Below are 19,706 nucleotides of genomic sequence, written 5' to 3' on the forward strand. Positions count from 1 at the left end.
GTGTCGACTATGTTTTCCCTTTTAGCTAATTGATTATTTGTGAACATGCTTAATAATGACAATAGGGGGTGCAAACCTAAAACACATCTTCTCATTGATCGGGTGAATCCTGTCCACATTTTCCTTCCTCTGCAGGAGTAATGAGAATTTATATTTTGATACTATTTTCTTTTATACAATATATATTTTCAAGCATTACAACATAAAACAGTGCAGTGAGTGCTCTGGATCCTGATGATTGACATATAAATGATATTTGTGATAATCATCCTTATCGTTTTAGCGCTTAGCCCTAGTTTGTGCCTGTCCTAAAATGGCGGTAAATGGTCTCCAACAGAAATGGAGAATTGGACAGAGTATGATACATCCGTAGGATATGCTGACAGACCCTTTTCCTATTTATAACTCCTACATTAAATTCAGAATACCTTCCTCTCTGCCTGTCTGCTTGGTACACACTCTGCTCTTCTTCACCATTCACACTGTTCTGTGTAATTGCTTTGATGAGCATCAGCACAATGGCTTTCCTGAGGTGGCTTTCTCATTCTCACTGTGAAACTGGAGCTGTGCACCCCAAGTTGTGCATGGACGGTAGGCGTGCACATAAGAAGAAATGGAAACACATTTTTAAGTTGTAAAATTGGCTTTTTTTCAGCGCTCGTGTTCCTTTGAGGCTTGCTTTTTGCATTTAGATTGCCAGGCTAATTTGCTCTCTCACCAGAGTAGGCTCGACGGCGCAGGCTAGTCTGTCAGCTGTCTTGTTCATTATATGTGTTTTTTGACAAACACACAAGTGCCATTTGCTTTTGCAGAGATTGGCACTGTGGGCTGCGGTAAAATGCCCTCATGAATACTGGGAGGCCGCTGAGTCTTTTCAGTATGTATTTTAATATGTCTGGTTTACTTAGTGTTAACAAGTCCTGTTCTAATTGCATGCTTTTATGCAAATCAAGTTCAAATCAAGTTCAGCTACGCTCTTTGTGAAGACACCCGCTCTACATGCATCACCCTCGCAGACAAGGAAGTGATCAATTCCACATCTTATTGCAATACCTTCCCCATCCATCAATATGCTAATGTTCTCTATTGATCATTTCATTGGCATTTGAAGTCTGTTAAAGGAGACTGAGACTCAAATACGAACTGTGACTGAAAGGGCACCTACAGCGGAGATGGTGCATTCAAACTCAGTTTTTCATAATTCGCAACAATTCATTTCCACATATATATGCCCTCTGTTCGTTCAGTATCTGCTTAATTTTCTGCAAACTTCCAGAATAACAGTAGAGAGAATTTTACATTCCAGATTTTATTTGTTTATCACAGTCTTAGAGTTTATAACAACTTGGAAGTTTCTTGAAATGGGTGTAACAGCTTTAGAAAGTTCAGATTGGCTTTTTATCATTATTTAGGATTGTCTTTAGACCTAATGTCATTTTACTTGTTGACATGGGAAAATCAAAAGAAATATAATACCTGTAGGGAAAAAAAATTATAGACCTCTGCAACTCTGGTTTAGTCGCAGAAAAAGTTATTAGACCATCAAAAGTCATCAAAAACAATAGTTATGCAATCCAGTACTAACTCCTTTGTGTATCATGTGACTAAAACAGGCAGAAAAGAAAGCATGGAATGCCTAAAAGCACTGTTTTTGGCAGTACAATGCCATAGTGATGTAAGAACTTTTTGGTTATTATCAAGAAAACCATGGAAAACGTCTACATATCAGCTCTTAAATTAAACTCTTATGAGCTATTTTTGTTGTTTTCATTATATTTGTCCAAACAAATGTACTTTAAGTTGTACCAGGCATTAAAATGAGCAAGAAATTGAGGAAAACAAGGGGTGGTGTAATATATTTTTTTTCCGTATACTGTATATTCCATCTGTTAGTTCCGTGTCTGCTTTATTTTGATGTGAACTTCAGTAATAGTAGGGAGAATTTTACATTCCAGCATTTATTTGTTTATCACAGTCTCAGAGTTTATGGTCACTAACTTCATTGTGTCTCTAACAGCCTGGAAGTTTCTGGAACTGTATGTAACAGCTTTAGAAAGTTCATCTTTTTATCATTATTTGGGATTATCTTTAGACCCAATGTCATTTTACTTGTTGTCATGGAAAAATCAAAAGAAATCTGCCACTTGTAGAAAAAAAAAATTATAGATCTCTGCAACTCTGGTTTATGTTTGGGACAAATCTAGACATGTTTAGGTGTAGGTCATCTTGATGTTACACTTCCCATTTTATTTTGGACATATTAGTCTTAATGTGAGACTTGTTACAACTCAACTTGGAACTTGATGGTCTTGTTGTAGCCTTAATCTTATTGTAAGAATATGGTCTGGGATTTGTTGGCCTTGACTCTAGACACTGGACTGTGGAAAAAAGGACCTGATGATGATCTGACAAGTAGTTTTTGTATCATACTCCAGGATTTGGGAATGTAAATGAGGATTTCTATTTCAAGTGGGTTCACATTCTTGACTCTCTTATATGATCAGCTGATTTATTTACTAATAAACATGCCTCCTTCCAGTTTTTAATCAAACATTTTTAATATTTTAAAGTGACTTGATTAACTTAGAGTTACAGCTTCTTTCTCAGATCTTCACGTTCTAGGTGCAGCTGTTTTTGCAGATTTTTTAAAGTGTCTTGATATGATATATTGTGCGAGAACTCTGGGGATTCCCACCTTTAGCCTCCCTCAAAGATGACTTCTCTGTGTTGATATAATGAGTAGTTGGACCTGGATTTTAACTACTTTGTAATTAAAGTGTGGAAAGGCTCAGAAGTGGTGCTTAAGTTCTGTGATTAAACCTGGTATCAGCGTGTTTCTTAGTGTAATGTAGCACAGTGGGTGACATGTGCTCACACTCTCACCTGTGTGTCCTGCTGTTTTCTTTGCGCTATGTAGCTACAGAATCCAATGTGAATTATTCATAGATGGATTCTGCTAATGAGGATCTGTCCTACATGTATAATGGATGACAGATTCATGATATGGAGCCCATGAGTTGTTGGGTTCATACAGTAAATCTACCAAAAACGACAATGCAGTAGAAATCCTAGTGTGTAAGGTGAGCTGATAATACAATATAATGCCCACGGGTCTCAGTTATTTTCTAATATTAAAATCTTCAAAGTACAAAGGCCTTCTTTGCTATTAAAATATCTAAAAATGACTCCATGTTCTGTATTTTGTTGATCGTTAAAGCAACATATGACTTTCATCACAAATTATTTTTCAGATTTGTAAAACCTGAGTGATAGCCTAATTATCACAAATTATTTATTTTTTATTTTTAGCACATAACAATTTCATGCAATGTTGATTTCAAATATAAAAGAAAAAAGAAAAAGACATGTTTACATAACAAACCGAAACATCACTCGAGCCTTTTCTGAAATTTTCAAGGTCGTAATTGTTGTTTGTTTGGATCCTGGGGAAACGCTCTTTCATTTTATCTGTCATGTCAAAATGACAATAAACTTGATTTGATTTTGTCACGAAGTGCACTGTGGGAATGGCGACCAAGCGAAAGTGGTTTGTCACAGATTTGGCAAGAAAATGACCTAGATCGCTACAACGTAGAATTATACAGTCCACCAGGGTTGTTTTAAATATTGAGTGTAGTTGATGGATGGAAGGCAAGGCGATATTTGGGTTCAGCACTCACGAAGAGACAGCGAAATTGCTGCTGCATGGAATTCCCATTCCCACAATGCAATTTTGCGACAAAATTTCTGAAAAGGTCCAAGTGACGTTGCAGTTTGTTATATAAACAAGCGATGAAAGTCATACGCTGCTTTAACATTTTATAAATTTGATCAGATTCAGAAAAATCCATAATTTTATCCATTGCAATATCCTGTTCATTCAGTCATTTGTGTCTGGCTTCACATCTCCATTATGAGGATAAACACAGGACAGCAGCAACTATTACAATTAAACTTTTATGGGTATGTCATTTTGCAACAAAGCCAGCAGACAGCTATTTTAATATCACTGTAATCTACTATGATTTAGCATGAATCAAACCTTTACGTATTATCTTGCCTGTAAACATATTTTCTAACTTTTCATTTGCAGTGGTGGTGAAAACAGCCCCAATGATCCCAAAGTACTTTACTGCATTATAAAACTTTTATAATTGTCTATTATTATCATTTTGATTGAGAGACCCTTTAGTGCATTTAAGTGCAGCTAAAACCCCAGGTGATCAGCTCTCTGTTTTCCTTTTAAAAGACACGTTAAGGGCTTTTTCAAACATGTTCTTAGCACTGAGAAGAAGAAAGAGGAGCTCTTTAGAAACAAGCTCATAGTTATATGAAGTGAAAGCTAATTGTTTGTTCCATGACATGACAGCAGAGATATGTCCCTGCCATGTTGGGATAAAAAACAGTTCTAAAGAAAAACCCACAGTTTTGTCTTTTTCCTGTAGTTTTTTGTATATTCTCTTTGCTACTTACATTGAAAAGGAGTGAAAGTCTCTTTGCTTTTACTCTGTCTTTATTTTCAGCTTCTTGATTGATATGAGAAGAGAAAATTCTAACTCAGGTTGTTTTGTTTTTGTTAGCGGTAGTATTGAATAATGAGAACAACACTTGACATTAAAACTAGACAATGTTTACACAGCAGGTACTTTTTCAACCTCTTCAGTGTAATTTCATCAGTTAGTTAATTTGCTTTTCAACCTGCAAAGTTCTTGACATCTGTTTGAGATTAGATTAGATTAGATTAGATTCAACTTTATTGTCATTACGCATGTACAAGTACAAGATAGCCATTTGTTTATCATCTAACCAGAAGTGCAATCAGTCGACAGTATATACATAAATATAGGATAGATTTTTGGGTGCTATTCATATACTATATGGTTTATTATTTACAGATTAACCCTTTCATGCAGGAATTATCAGAACCTTAGTTGAGATTTTTATCCTAAGGGTTTTTATTCCTCTTTAGGTGTGAAAAAAACAATCCCACTGAATTTTTTTTAATGAACCTATTTTTCATGGGGTTACAAAAATGTCCACTCAGCTGGACACCATGCATTTAATTTTTAAAGCAAAGAAACATATATATAAAACCCCATCATCAGAAAGTGATATACTGTGCGAACACTATGAAATTAAACCATATTTAGTGCTGTTAATCTGATGTTTTCTCATATTTTATCATACTCTAATACTAGTTATTCCTCACTTCATGGAGATAATATGCAAAAAAAAAAAAAAAAAAAGTTAATTACAGTCTTATAACAATTAGCAACTGATTTACACTCAAACATGTTATTGCAGATATGGTTCATTAAAAACAGCAAAGTTACAGTAATGGTATGAATGTCAATGTATAGGATGGGGTATAAGTGTCCACTGTGTTGGTTGATATGGAACTAAAACAACAAAACCCACGAATATACAAGAGAACAGCTGTAGAATAACTGTCCACTGGACTGACCACTATGCATGAAAGGGTTAATAAACATGACAATATACATTATTCAAGTCCAATGAATATGCGAATAGACATAATAATGGATATAATTAAGTAGTACAGACGTAATGGACAGATCATGTACATATTATACAAGTGCATAATGGCACAAATTGAGGTGATATTAACATACTATTAGCATACTATACAATTAAATACTATGTACTTATTATACAGGTGGATGACAGACATATGGATTGTGTGTGTAATGAATGAATGTCCAGTGTAGACAGAGACAAGGGTGTGTGTGGATAACCAGATTGATGGGGTGGGGGGTGGGGGGGCAGGGGGTGGGTGGTAAGTGAGGAAGCTAAAGCTAAAGACACTCAATACAGTAAGATGTAAAAGGTAACTTCATTAGATAATTTAACTAGTGTAGTTGGAATTATGGATGAAAATCACTTCTCAATATGGAACCGTCTTCTAAAACCACACAAACCTGGACCTGCCTTCTGACTGCCACCCTGCCTGCAGTTGTAAAATTGCTTTAACGCTGTTCTCTGGGTGTGTCTGATGTCGGCCCAGGTACCATGTCGGAGCTGGTTCAGCATCTCCTCCCACCGTCTCAGTTTAAAGGTACTACCACATGTGTCATGTCCCCTCCTCTGCTGACTGAAGCCCATGCTACTGCTGCTGCCACCCTGTGTGCTCCGCTGTCCATGGCATTTCTTTTGCAGTGCTGTTCTTCCCCTAGTTAAAGAACCTGTTAGCATATATATTTTTCTATCAAAGACTCTGTTCATCTTTGAGTTGCCCTTCGATTTGGCATGGGCGTTCACGGTGCATGAAGTTTGGTGTTACTGGTGTTTGAACCTTTTTTTTTTCCTTAAGCTTATAAATTTGTGGCTGTTGTATCTGAATCTTGTTTTAAAGAATGTTACACTCATCTTCCTGGGTATACTCATTAACCCATAAAGACCCAAACATCCACTGTCGACCAAAACCATCTACTGATGTAAACTGTTTAATACCTGATGATCCACTAATTCTATCAATACATGTAAATAATTGGTATAAAATGCAGTTCATCATCTTTTCGTGGTCATCAGATATGACCCATTTGGATGTTCAGAGGCTCCGTAGTGAATATGGAAACACTGTCATCTTCTACAACATTGATTCACCAGTAAAACCCAGAGAGTTTGATCCATGACGGTGGATGGGCACACTTGGTCTACACTTGGTTAAAGATAAATTTGATGAAAAAGTCACTTTTTCTTCCGTTTTTTCTGTTTTTGATGTGATAACCCTCAACTTTTTTCTTAGCTTTTATGAACACAGATATGATCAGTAAAATAAATGTAGGAAAATACCTGATTTTCACTGAAAAAACACAAAATACAGAATGTAATATTACAATAATTGGTGATAAGTCACTTAAGGAAAGTTAAAAACAAAGAAAAATTCATTTTATTTGGGACGTAGCACAAAAGTAACACTGGGTCCGTATGGGTTAAGTGCAAAAAAATTGTTATTGTAGTAATGGGGTCGTGTACAAACATATTAGGACTGACAGCAAGAAAGAGGAGCTTCCACTGATAAGAAATGAAAGCTAATTGTTTGTTTTATGGCAATGTCAGGGAGCAACAGCAGAGCTATGTCGATAAAAGCACTTTTAGAAAAAAAAAAAAAAATCCTCCTTGGTCTCTGTCTGTTTTAATGTTAAATAACATACTGACAAGAACTGAAAGTTGTCTGTTCCATAAGAGAGCTACACATATACCATGTTGGACTGAAAACACTGGAGTTTTGTGTCTTTGCTCTGTACTCTTTAACTTCTTGTTTGAAGTCAGAACAGAAAATGCTAACTTTAGCTTGTTCCGTTAGCAGTAGCAATGATGAATGAAGACAACAACACTTAGCATTATGTTTACGTGGCTGGTACATTTTAATGTGGACTCACAAAGAGATTAAATTGTTGATCTGGCATCCATGAGGCCAGGCAGAAAACATTACCATTTTAGATTGAAAACACTAATGCTAATGTTTATCATACTGTAGCCTATATAACAACGCACAGCCTAGTTTATTCACTCTAAATCAATTTATGGAAATGTGTTTAACTTTTTCTTTTTTGCAACATCTCACTTCACTCCACTTCAAATCTGCTTGACAGTTTTATGGAAAGAAGTCTTATGTTAATTACTTGGACATCTGTACAATTTTCAGACTCTTTTTGTATTGAATAACTTCCAGCTTGTTGTTTTTGCATGCTCTTGACAGCGTGTTTTTGTGCTATTGTGTTGTTTTTTGGGTTTTTTTTGTCTTTTAGACAGTGCTTGTCTGGACAAGATTTTTCTTTTTTTTGGACCAAAGGAGGAAAAAGTCATTGTTAAAAAGAATACCCCTGTACATCTGAACTAGACCTTACCCTTGGATGTAATGATTTAAGAACCTAAATTACTGCCTCTGCATCTAGAATCCCTCTTTGGTAACAGAGGGACATGACCTTGTTGATTGATCGAACTTATGAAAATGCTCCAGTGTGTTCATACAGTGCACACGCTAACACCAGAGTGATAGAGTAGCCGTGTCAGTGGTGGACGGCGGCGGCCTTGACTCAGATACAGAGTTTCATCACTCTCACTCTGGCCATTAAGGCTGTGTTGTGGCAATCATCAGCCTCATTTCTCAGGTTGTCATGGTCAGGCATCATGAGCAACCAGTTACAGAGCAGCGTGGGATGAATGGAGCGTGCCCAGCTGTGTTCCCTCCGACTAAACTACATCTGCCATGAAAGGTTGCTATCCTCAGCTAGAATTACAGAAAAACTAGCCTCACTACTATACAATATTTAAGATCATTTACACAGTTTTTTTTCAGGCAAATAAAGCAAGCATTTAGAAAGAACTGTACTCTATAGCACCTTTTTAGTTGAGAAATTGTACATTATGTTTTTCCATTGTGTGTGCTGTTTGGACAAACCTACAGGACATTTGTGCCTTCACTGCTCCTCATTTTAGAAGATTGGAAGTGCAACGTGCGTTCTCACAGCATTTCTTAATTCCTCCATCCGGTTATATTTATACTCCTAGTCTGCTGAATGAAGGCACTAACAAAAATAAGTGTTGCTTTTTCTCTTCCCTATTCATTCAGATTCAGATTAATTTAGTTGATCTCATATTGTTTTTCAAAAAACACAAACTAGACACAACCGGTAGCCATTGTGCCATACAAATCACTACATCCAAAACGTAACTTCCAAATAAGACTTTGTGGTGCTTCATGTTGTGACCACATGTTTGCTATTTAAAGCATTTAGCATTTGTTTGAGACCTACTTCAGGTGTTGGTGATGATGCTGTATCCTACAGCAGGAGGCATAGACACGCTGTGCAACTTGTCAGTTTAAGTTTTAATTTTTGCTGGAGACAGTTTAAGGTGTATTTCCTCATTACCCTGCCCCACGAAGGGGAGGCAAGGGGTATTGTTTTTGGTTTGGTGCCAAATTGAGTTTATAGATTGCCAGTGACCCAGAACAGATGTGATTACATTTTGGGAAAAGTAGGTCAAAGCTCAAATTTTTTATGAATTAACCCCCCCCCCCAATTTACTTATAATGGGCAAAATTACAAATCGCTATAAAAACATCCATTTTAACTCAGTTTACTTAAAACATTGCAGAGATATAGAGATTAATTTTAGACATCAATCTGCGAAATTGTAAATCTGCAAGTGATAGCTTGTTTTTGAAATTTTTTGTTAAATTTTTTAATCTTTTTTCCTCCCGTTTACTTATAATGGGCAGTCATCAGTTCATCAGTTTTGTTTCAATTTAGTTCAAACTTGGCATATATATAATTTTGTGTTTAACAAATATTGAATATGGATGAAAGAGTTTATCGCTGCCAAAATAAGATAGAATACGTGCGAAGGGCGGGGTTTGTTGTGCCTGGCACCGCTTGTTTACAAGTTTGTTGAGGTAAAACTAATGGCCTGCACCTGATATAGGTTCCATATGTATTGAGGCTTTGTGTTGTTGCACAATTGTGGAAATTCTTCTTAATCTGTTAGAACTTAAAAACTAGTGGCTTTAGTCTCCTGAAAAAGATCTTCTTATGCTCCGAGGAGACTTTGTGGCCTTAATAAACATTACATTTAATGTCCAAATAGATTTACACCAACTCATTCTTCAAAAACAGATTCAAGATCATGCAGAAATTAATAGTCCCATTTTCTTCCATATTTAACAGTGACCCCTGTAGTTAATTAATATGACATGAATACTATCTAGCCTACAGTAGCCAAATTGGCTGTGACAATGTTTACATGCTCCCAACTCAACTACATCTGAAATTAATCCACATGCTGTCATTCACTGACATTTTTTTTTTCTTTTGTCATATAGTACAGAATTACTACAAACACAAACACAAACAATTAACACAATTGCCATTTTTGTTGTGATGTCAAACTTCTACATTTTCACTTCTTAATATTTTTTGTTGTGTGCTCATGGCAAAATCAACAGTTAAAAATATACTGAGATGCAAATTTTATTTAAAAAAAAATGGTGATTTCACTTTGATCATGTAGATCACATTTAAAACACAACACTAATTGGATTAAATACATTGTTATCCAGATTCAGCTTTAAAAAATACAGAGTGATATCTCTGCGGCATGTTGTTTTTTGAGTGGGGATTACCCATCTGTCTTACTTGTTAGAGGTGACCCATCCACTCTGCTGTATGCATGGTGCTGCTTACTCATTGTGTGCAATGATGGCCGCTACGTTAAAGGTAACACATTGCTGAAGTAGCACTCGTGCACCACTGACTCACAGATGCATCAAATATGTTGAAGTATGGAGAGTGCAGAAATAATGTGTTCAGAAACAAAGAACTGTGTGGTCACTTTAAATCTGTTTGTCAAAAAAAGACGAAAAGTTACAAACATTATAGAAAATGTTGTGAAAGTGCTGTGTTTGAGGTGTAGAAATAGATTTTTTTTTTTTTTTTTTATAAACGTAAAGACTGTGTCCATTGTTTGATAGTGTTTAATGTTCTGTCAAAGTTTATGAATTTCCCTGCTCTTTCAGGTATCGCCTGCATTGCCCTCTCATTCGTGGACGCCACTGGCCGGCCCCTGCAGGTCCAACCTCAAGACTGTGCTTCGCTGCATAAATCCAATAGCTGCTCCATCCCACTCCACCCAGATCACTTCGATGAACTGACCACAGTGGTTAAAGTGGACTCCATTAGTGTCACCTCAGGTAAACTTAGCACTGAGCAGACCTGTGTGCTTTAGCTGACGCTGGCTTTTAAGTTCTTGGTTCTTTTGTAGAGTTAGATGGAAAGTTTGTTAAATTCACCCAGAGAAAACTCGATTCCACTCCAGCCACCTCCTCTTTGGTCTAAAGCTTATTACGCTGGCCAAGTTCATACGTGTTCATGCTCAGTTTACTGATGACATCAGGGTCAGGAATTAATGGGGCCTTCAAGCAGTTACGTCCTTGGAAATCCAAAAAAGCATGAAAAAGCAAAAATGGAGGAGCAAAAATGTCTCCAGTAATTAAGAGTAGCCTTTTTCTTCTTCTCACTGTCTGCATTATATTTTTTAGGAACTCAAATATTCATATATGGGGTTCAATTACTATTTGTAAAGGTCAAAATGCAGAGGCAGAGAGGCTTTTAGAAAGTAATTTAACAGTGGTAAAGAGGAATAATGTTATTATTAAGTATGAGATTAAAGAATTGCTTAGTGGGTGAAAAAAAAAAGAAAAATAGTTCCAAAGCACAAAAACTGCATGGTATGAAAAACATTGGAATAGTCAGATGGTACCCAGTGCTGCTTATAAATATAAATTAAAAAGCTGTTTACTGTGTTAGTCTTTAAGTGCTCCATTCATTGGCTAGAAATGTCATATAGTTTTTGCTTTTGGACTGTTCCCGTTTGTGCTTCATGCACAGGTGCATGCTCATTAAGAAACAAATGTCTTTGTGAAATTTTAACCCAAGAAGCAACAACCACAGCCTGAAACTGAAGCTAATGTGGAGGTGTCTAAAGTCTGATACTATCAGTGGTTGCAACATGGTGGATTGAGGAGTAAGGGTTAAAACTGAGGCCTATGTGGAAGTATCGTAAAGACGTACAACAAAAACCCTGGTTCCAAAACACTTACATTGGACTTCTTTCTAAAAATACACTGTTGCCCATAAAGTTGGAATAATTTGTTTTTTACCTCTTCTCATGAAATAAGATGTATCTGAAAATAAAATTGTTCCAACTGTCTGGACAACTGTGTACTAAGCCAGTGATTTCTTTATTTATTTTATTTTTTTTACATTTTCCCGGACACGTTCCAGTCTCATCCATCTTATTTGAAACCTGTAATAAACGATCTGGTCATCCATCTATAAATTTTTCTTCCATTAATCAGATCTCAGGTTGAATAGAAGGCTTTGGCGTCTGCCCAGCAGCTTGAATATAGTTGTGATTAATAGGTTCCACTAACAAGATAATAAAATGACTATGTTTCTCAATGCTTGAAGAACTTTATAATTTTACTGAGTCGGTATGGTAGTACTTAGCATTAGCTCACCTCTCAGGCTTTCTGCCCCATTTGTCCAAATGTGATCATTTCTGGTTCCAAAAAGCAAACATGGCGACGGCCAAATTGCAAACTACTGGCTTCAAGACAACCGCTCACACACCAGTTCCTCCAGCCACTAATTATATACACTTTGTGTTGATCATTCTGCTCTTATGCACTTAATTAGGCCCTGTTAATGACCAATTCCATGGTCCATTTTTGCAATTATTCCTCCATTAGTTAGAATTTTGGGCTGATAAAATGCTTCAACATCTGACTGAGGTTGGTGTTGATTGTCAGCTTTGATTGAAGTCTTATTTGCCTGCTGAGTTGAACACAACTTCTTTTTATTAACCTGTTTAACCCTGACCATATTTTCAGGGGAAAAACACCTAAAAAGACATACCCAAAGTAAATGAAGAATTACTTATAATACTTATAATACTTATAATAATAAGGTTCATATGGATGTTTTTGGTGCCTACGGACATTTAGAGACCTCACAGAATCTATTCCGATTGTCTAAAATATTGTATTTATTACTATGCCTGAGTAAACTGTAACAAACTAAAAGAGAAATTAAAATTTTTTATCCTCGCCTGTTTTTTTCGGCTGGATTGACGATGATATGCATAAATTAATCATTCGTGTCGGAGATTTTTAATAGCGTATATTTCACTCCACAGAGATTAAAAATCATGTTTGAACATTAAAGTTTGCACTAAAATACACTTTTGATGTACTTTTATTAACATTAGGGTCTAAACTTTGAGCAAAAGTAGAAAAAAACATCCATTGTCCTGATTTATTATATTTTTATAGTAGATGAATGTTAATATAATTTTTTCGGCCCGCGGGCGAGCTGATAGAGCTAAATAAACAGTTATGCAATCTGCTAGTGTGATACTTCATGCAATATTTTACTATCTTGCTGTTTTGTGACAGTGATCTAGTACAGAACTACTTTATTTATATATTGTAGTGACGTAACTGAAATTACTTGGTGGATGTGAAGAATGCAAACACTCACCTTTCCTTAAGTTTCACTTTCGGTTTTACGCCAGTTACGGCAGTTAAGGAACACACCCCCATATACCCTCTGTATTGTTTTGTGAAGATGGTCTGTTTTGTTTGTGTTCTCTTTTAAAACTTGAAAGCTTTTGCCTGCTGGTCAGACTTTTAGTTTAATTTTAAATATATGTTCCTGTTTTATTTATCTGTACTAGTTGTATTATGTTCTTCAGCACATCTGTCATGTTTAACCTCTGACAGAAAATTAATCATATTTAAATCTAAAATAACCTTCTGATGTCTTCACAACCAACTTATGAGTAACGGAAAATTTAAACTTCACAAAAATAGTGATTTGATTTATATCGTGATACATATCGATATCGTTTCATATAAAAAAAATTATTGTGATATGATTTTTTTCCATATCGCCCAGCCCTACTTGGTATGTAACCTGCTAGTGTGATTATACTTCATGCAGTGTTTTACTGTCTTACTGTTTTGTGACATGTGATCTAGTACAGAACTACTTTATTTATGTATTGTAGTGACATATCTGAAATTACTTGGTGGTATTGTAACATAACATTTCCAGTCCAGCAGTATGGTTGGAGTTTTCAGTTGTTAGCATTAGCCTTAGCTTGGCAAGTTTTCGGTCCTGTCCTGCCTCTACTACTTTTCCATTTGCAACTTCTTGTCCAAATACGATCTCTCTTGAATCAACAGGCCAAGATGGTAGTGGCAAACAAAACAAAGAAACACTTGAGGCTTTAACATGGCTGTCCACAAAATATTCATTCATTTATTTATTTATTTAGAACGTGCAAAGAAACAAAATAAAACAAAACAAAAATAAAACAAAATAAAACACTTAAATGGACAGAATCAATCTTCAAGCACATACAAGTCTGAATTTTGCACGGTCGAAAAGGAGTAGGAAGAAGTATAAACTAAATATTAATATGATGTTTCTATACTAAATATGATGTGTCTGCAAACATTACCTGAATGTTGACACCTGACCACTGATATTTGCTGTCCACATCTGGTATTATTCTACTATGCTGTTGAATCTATTTTCTTCATGCATAAATTTTGCCTAAGGCACCAAACTATTCAGAAAAGCCAAAGTGTAAGAGCATTCATCACCATCAACACACGGACATGATCTACAGCGTTTACATCTGCAGGTGTTTCCCTGACCCAGATAAGGTTTCTAGATGGAGATTACATGTTAATACCAGGTTGGAGTATGTTATCCTCACAGGTTATTTTCATACAACACAGTGCTGTTCTCCTTTAGTTTAGTTAGTGGACAAATGAAAGAAGAGGGAAGTGAGCACAGAATATGTGTGTTTTATTCTATTCTATTGAGAAAAACAGCAGAACTGGACCTGATTATGTTACAAGGTTACAGCAAGTCCTCGGAGTGATTTTATTATACACACTGCATTTATTTAAAACTAAATTCATTACACTTATAAATGCCAGGCTTTGTCATTGAAAACGGCCCACCTCTTACACTTAAAGACTAAATAATAAATGGCCCTAAAATTGAACAAGTAAATCTTTTGGGCTAATGAATAGGCTACAGTTCTGTAATAAGATGACGTTTTTGGTGCTGGAGGCTGAATTTGTCATGAAAACTCTGCATCCCAGGCCCATAAATCAAAATTAAGTGTTAGTGGTGCTTTGCTGCTGCAGGTCTTTAAACAAGCAAAATAACACTGGTAGGATGGAATAAAACAGCTGTTCACGTTCTGCAAAATTAACTGTGTAAAGGTATATGTATTTCAACATTAAAATATCTAAAATGATGATACTTATGCTATTAATTTTGATTAAATGTGTGCATGAAATCCAACGCTGTGTCATTTTATTTTAATGTACCAGCCTGTTTCATTAAGCTGATTGTCAGTGACTTCGTATCCCATTTAAGGGGAAACAAGGTGATCTCGGGTTGAAAGATGAAACACAGATGTGCAAATGAAATATTTAGACTTAAAGATTTTACTTGACGAACGCTGTTGTTTCCTGACAGAGCCACAGTTGTGTGTACGGTTCGACATCTGGGAACAAGGCAATGTGAGCCCGTTACAGCTGAGTGATAAACTACAGGGGGCGCTGCGTCACGCGCTCTGTGACGTGGTCATGGAACTCAGGGTCCTTCCCAATCCGCTTTGTCTGGGGGTGTCCTGCCCAGCAACCAAAGCTCAGAAAGAAGAGGCTAAAGGTGAGACAGTTAACAGTTTTTTTTTTTTTTATTCATTTCTGTCACAGCTGATGCGCATTATTTATGTGTTGAAAAAAATCATGTTAAAACTTCTGTTAGGAAAAATTAATGTTGCATGATTTATGTGTCTAACCTCAGATTTTACATATTCATGGTTTAGCAATAACGAATGTGTTTGTCTGTGTCAACAAATTGTCCTTTTTTTTTCTTTCATTTTTTACTATTTAACCCTTTTAAGACTGCCGTTGTAACAGGCTGCCTAGGTGTCTTGGCAATAAAAGTGTCTTTTTTGCCTATTCTTTTGCACCTTTGTTTACAGGAAGAGCTTAGCTTTTAAGTTCTGGACATTAATTATCATTATTATAAATAATAAATACTTATAACAGTGTGTTTTAGTCAAAAAAACAAAAACTGACTCAAAATTTTTAGCATATTTATTATTAGAAAGAACTCTAAATGTCCATAATGAAACTTTTTGAGATTGCAGAAATAAACTTTCAACTATTTTACATCTGCTCAAACATGCTTTTTGGTCTTGAATATTCACTATCCATATTATGGCTTCATATTTTTTTTATTTCCAGGCGTTTTTTAGCCTGTGTGGAAGTCTCTGAAACCTGAAATCCTTTCTACTTGTAACAGTCCTACATTGCTGCTGTTATATGGTGTTAGAAAGCTCAGGATCTCAGCTTTCCGATGCAGTTTGAATTTTGTGGATAGCATAAACGGTTCAAGAGTTACAGTAATTTGAATGCTACAAAATGCAAATGTAGCACCGGTGAGATTGCTGTTGTTAAAGGGTTAATGTTTCATGCTTGTTTGGCTTTGGCTACTATGCATCTTCACACAATAATTAAATCAGAGTAATATAACACTTATAGTAGTATCTATGCTATAAAACTTTTTTGTATTCCCTCCTTGTAACACAAATATTTTTACATTAATTTTTGAAATGGCCTCATTACTTACATTTGAGGTGAATTATCAATTATTTTTATTTTGCATAATTGCGCAGAGTTCCAACATCATGATCAACCTAAATATATGGAACACTAGCACATGAAAAAGACCAACACCTGTGTGCAAATCATACGCAGCAAATGTAAATGACAAAAATAACACTAAACAAGATAAAACAGACATGAACAAGATGCTGGAGTACAAAAAGTGTGTACTTTTGATCATGAAATTAACTCGTAGACCTGGAACGTAGGTTGACAAAGTAAATTCCATAGATGTATGTATGTGGTTAATAGTTCAGATTGTCCTGTTAACCCATAAAGACCCAAACAGCAACTGGCAACCAAATCATCTACTGATCTAAAATGTTTAATAACTTCTGAACCACTGAACCTGTCAACATGTTGAAATAATTGGTGTAAAATACAGTTTGTCATCTTTTCATGGTCATCAGATATGACTCATTTGGACGTTCAGAGGCTACGTAGTGAACGTGGAAACACTGTCATCTTCTACAACATTGATTCACCAGTAAAACCAATGGATTTTGATCAATGACAGTGGATGGAAACATTTGGTTTATGTTCAGTTAATATGGTATATTTTACTAAAAAAGTCATTTTTTCTTCAGTTTTCTCTCTTTCTGATATAATAACCCCCAATGATAATCTGAGCATTTATGAACATCTACATAATCTGTGAAGTAAAAATTGGAAAAATACATGATTTACACTGAAAAATTAAAAATACAGACAATAATAGTACAGTAAATGGTGATAAATCACTTAAGAAAGATTAAATATACAAAAAAAATATATTTAGAAACTGCCACAAAAGTAGTACAGGGTCTTTATGGGTTAATGTAAATGTGCTCATGTCCTTCTAAATGTGTCCTCAGGGTTGTTGATTCCTTTGCCAGAAGTCAAAGAGACAAAGGACAGCTACAGACAGCGTAGTGGCTCCCGTGTCTTCAGAAGCAGCCCCTCGCCCATCACCTTAACCCAGGCTACAGGAAGCACCCCCATGACAGGAACCAGCACACCAGAGTCCACCACACCCACCGGAAAAAGCACTCGTCGCAGCTTCTGGGACATTCTGGTCAGTGTTCCCTGAAACTCAGGCCTTTTATTAGTGACTCTTGCTCTTCCTAGTTAATCACTGTCTACATTAGCGTTCATTAGATGGAAGCATGGCTCTAAATGGCTTGTATAACTGGGTTAAATTAATCCTCTGATGCTCTGATTTCTTCTAATCTGCCGGTTGAGATAATCACTAAACATAAAACATCTACCCACTCTTATTATATTCAGTATTGCCCTACATTCCTAATGCGCTCTGTTTATTTTACAAATTGTTAATTGCTTTGTGCAACAGGTACTGCTGCTTCCTCCTACCTTCAGAATATCATCATCCTGTGTTTTTCAAAGACTTTGTTACATAAAATGTCACGAATAATTACAAGTCAACCTCTAAGCTACATTTTTCTTGAAAAAAAAAAAATTACATTATTCATGCAGGGTTAAAGGAACAATTTGTAATATTTCTACCTTAAAACGTGACAAAAGCATTGTAAAAGTGTTGAATTTTGACATTAAGTTAAATATATCAGTTTAGTACTCTAGAGATATGTAAAGCAGCTAGCATGCTAACCAGCTAACCATACTGTCTCATATTTTGTGACACTGGAATGAGTATCAGATAAATAAGACAACTAGAAGCACTCGGAGAGCGCAGACCTCCGCCAAGGCTGATCAGTGGCCCCCCCCGTGGGCCCCCCCACCCCCGATCACCACCAAAATTTAATCATTTCTTCCTTATCCCATTTCCAACAAACCCTGAAAATTTCATCCAAATCTGTCCAGAACTTTTTGAGTTATGTTGCACAGTAACGATCAGTGTCCCCCCCCCCCCCCCCCCCCCCCCCCCCCCCCCCCCCACCCCCAATAACCACCAAAATTTAATCATTTCTTCCTTATCCCATTTCCAACAAACCCTGAAAATTTCATCCAAATCTGTCCAGAACTTTTTGAGTTATGTTGCACACTAACGATCAATGCCCCCCCCCCCCACCCCCGATCACCAGCAAAATTTAATCATTTCTTCCTTATCCCATTTCCAACAAACCCTGAAAATTTCATCCAAATCTGTCCTTAACTTTTTGAGTTATGTTGCACACTAACGGACAGACAAACAAACAGACAGACAAACAAACAAACAAACAAACCCTGGCAAAAACATAACCTCCTTGGCGGAGGTAATTAATGGATTGTGCATGAGCTGATGCTAGATCACAGTTTTGCAATAGACACCAACACTATGCTTCCCTCCACTATTAATAATAGTATTTTTTTTAAAAGCATAACCTTACAAATTATACTGTTGTGGCAGCTGATTATTATTTTCTTGGTTCATGAGTTTGTTGTTTGGTCCATAAAAAGTAAGGAAATTGTGAAAAATGTATATATGTTTCCCAACACCTAAATGCAATCAAAAGAATGAATTAATGTAGTAACTGAAAATAAAGTCATTAGTCAAGTTTTTGCATTTCTGTATTATATATTTAAGGGTTCAGGTGTAAGTTTGAACCGTCACTGGATATCAAAGCTTAGTGTTGGATACAATACAAAGGTCATGATTTTGCTGAATTCAACAAATGTGGATCTTTTTTGTATCAAATTGTACTAAAATAAGGAAAAAGTGGAAAAGAAAAAAAAATCTTGAAATGTCTTTTGAATTTGTGCAGATTACCATTTTACTTTCCCCTATTTGATTTGAAGTCTGGTACTGATATTTTTGCAGCTACTCACCCATCAATAAATTTAATTATAGTGATTTAACCTACAGAGCACAGTGTTTTCTAATTCTGCTCCCCTAACAAAACTAACAGACTACTAACTACTAAACAGATAAATGCTGATCACTAAATCCACAGCATTTTTTTTTTTTTTACCAGAGGATAAAAAGCAAGTTGGTCGAAAGGGTAAATTTCAGTTATTTGAGACAAGCCCAGAATTCCACAATTTCAGGATCAATGTATTCCTACTGAAATGTTGATATTTTACAGCCTAAAAAACACTTAAAATCTAAGAAAATTTGTCTTCTTCTTCCTCAAACCCCTCAGGTCAAAACAAGTTAAGATGAGATCTTTTTTATATGTTATGTAAACATACAGTCATTAATTAGGCAGCTTGACTCAGCCTTTAACATGGTCAAACACAGCAGGAACCTTGATGACAGTATTTTCAGCCACAACCGGCAGAGTTAAAGAAATGTTTCTGTGTCCTCGGGGAGAGGGATTATTAGGCGCTCGCTTATCAGCTACAGCCCTGGAAACTGTTTACCATACATTAATCCCATCCCACAGGAATCACTGCGCTTTGCAGTAAAAGCCAGAGACAGAAATGCAGGACTTTTGTCTCACATCACCCATCATTACTTTGTTTTCAGTTATTGGTTGACTGTGAGTGA

General features: G+C 36.0%; 1 protein-coding gene across 2 annotated transcripts in view; it reads left to right on the top strand.

The window, feature by feature from the left end:
- Positions 1-19,706, top strand: part of szt2 (SZT2 subunit of KICSTOR complex) — a 159,893-nt gene that overhangs the window by 68,274 nt on the left and 71,913 nt on the right. For both annotated transcript variants that reach the window (XM_030131806.1, XM_030131807.1), the window contains exons 51-53: positions 10,541-10,714; positions 15,087-15,278; positions 17,137-17,336. In XM_030131806.1, coding sequence (XP_029987666.1) covers positions 10,541-10,714; positions 15,087-15,278; positions 17,137-17,336 — 566 coding nt within the window. The remainder of the gene's footprint in view (positions 1-10,540; positions 10,715-15,086; positions 15,279-17,136; positions 17,337-19,706) is intronic.

Source organism: Sphaeramia orbicularis, chromosome 4 (assembly GCF_902148855.1).
Source record: "Sphaeramia orbicularis chromosome 4, fSphaOr1.1, whole genome shotgun sequence".
In the NCBI taxonomy this organism is placed as follows: Eukaryota; Metazoa; Chordata; class Actinopteri; order Kurtiformes; family Apogonidae; genus Sphaeramia; species Sphaeramia orbicularis.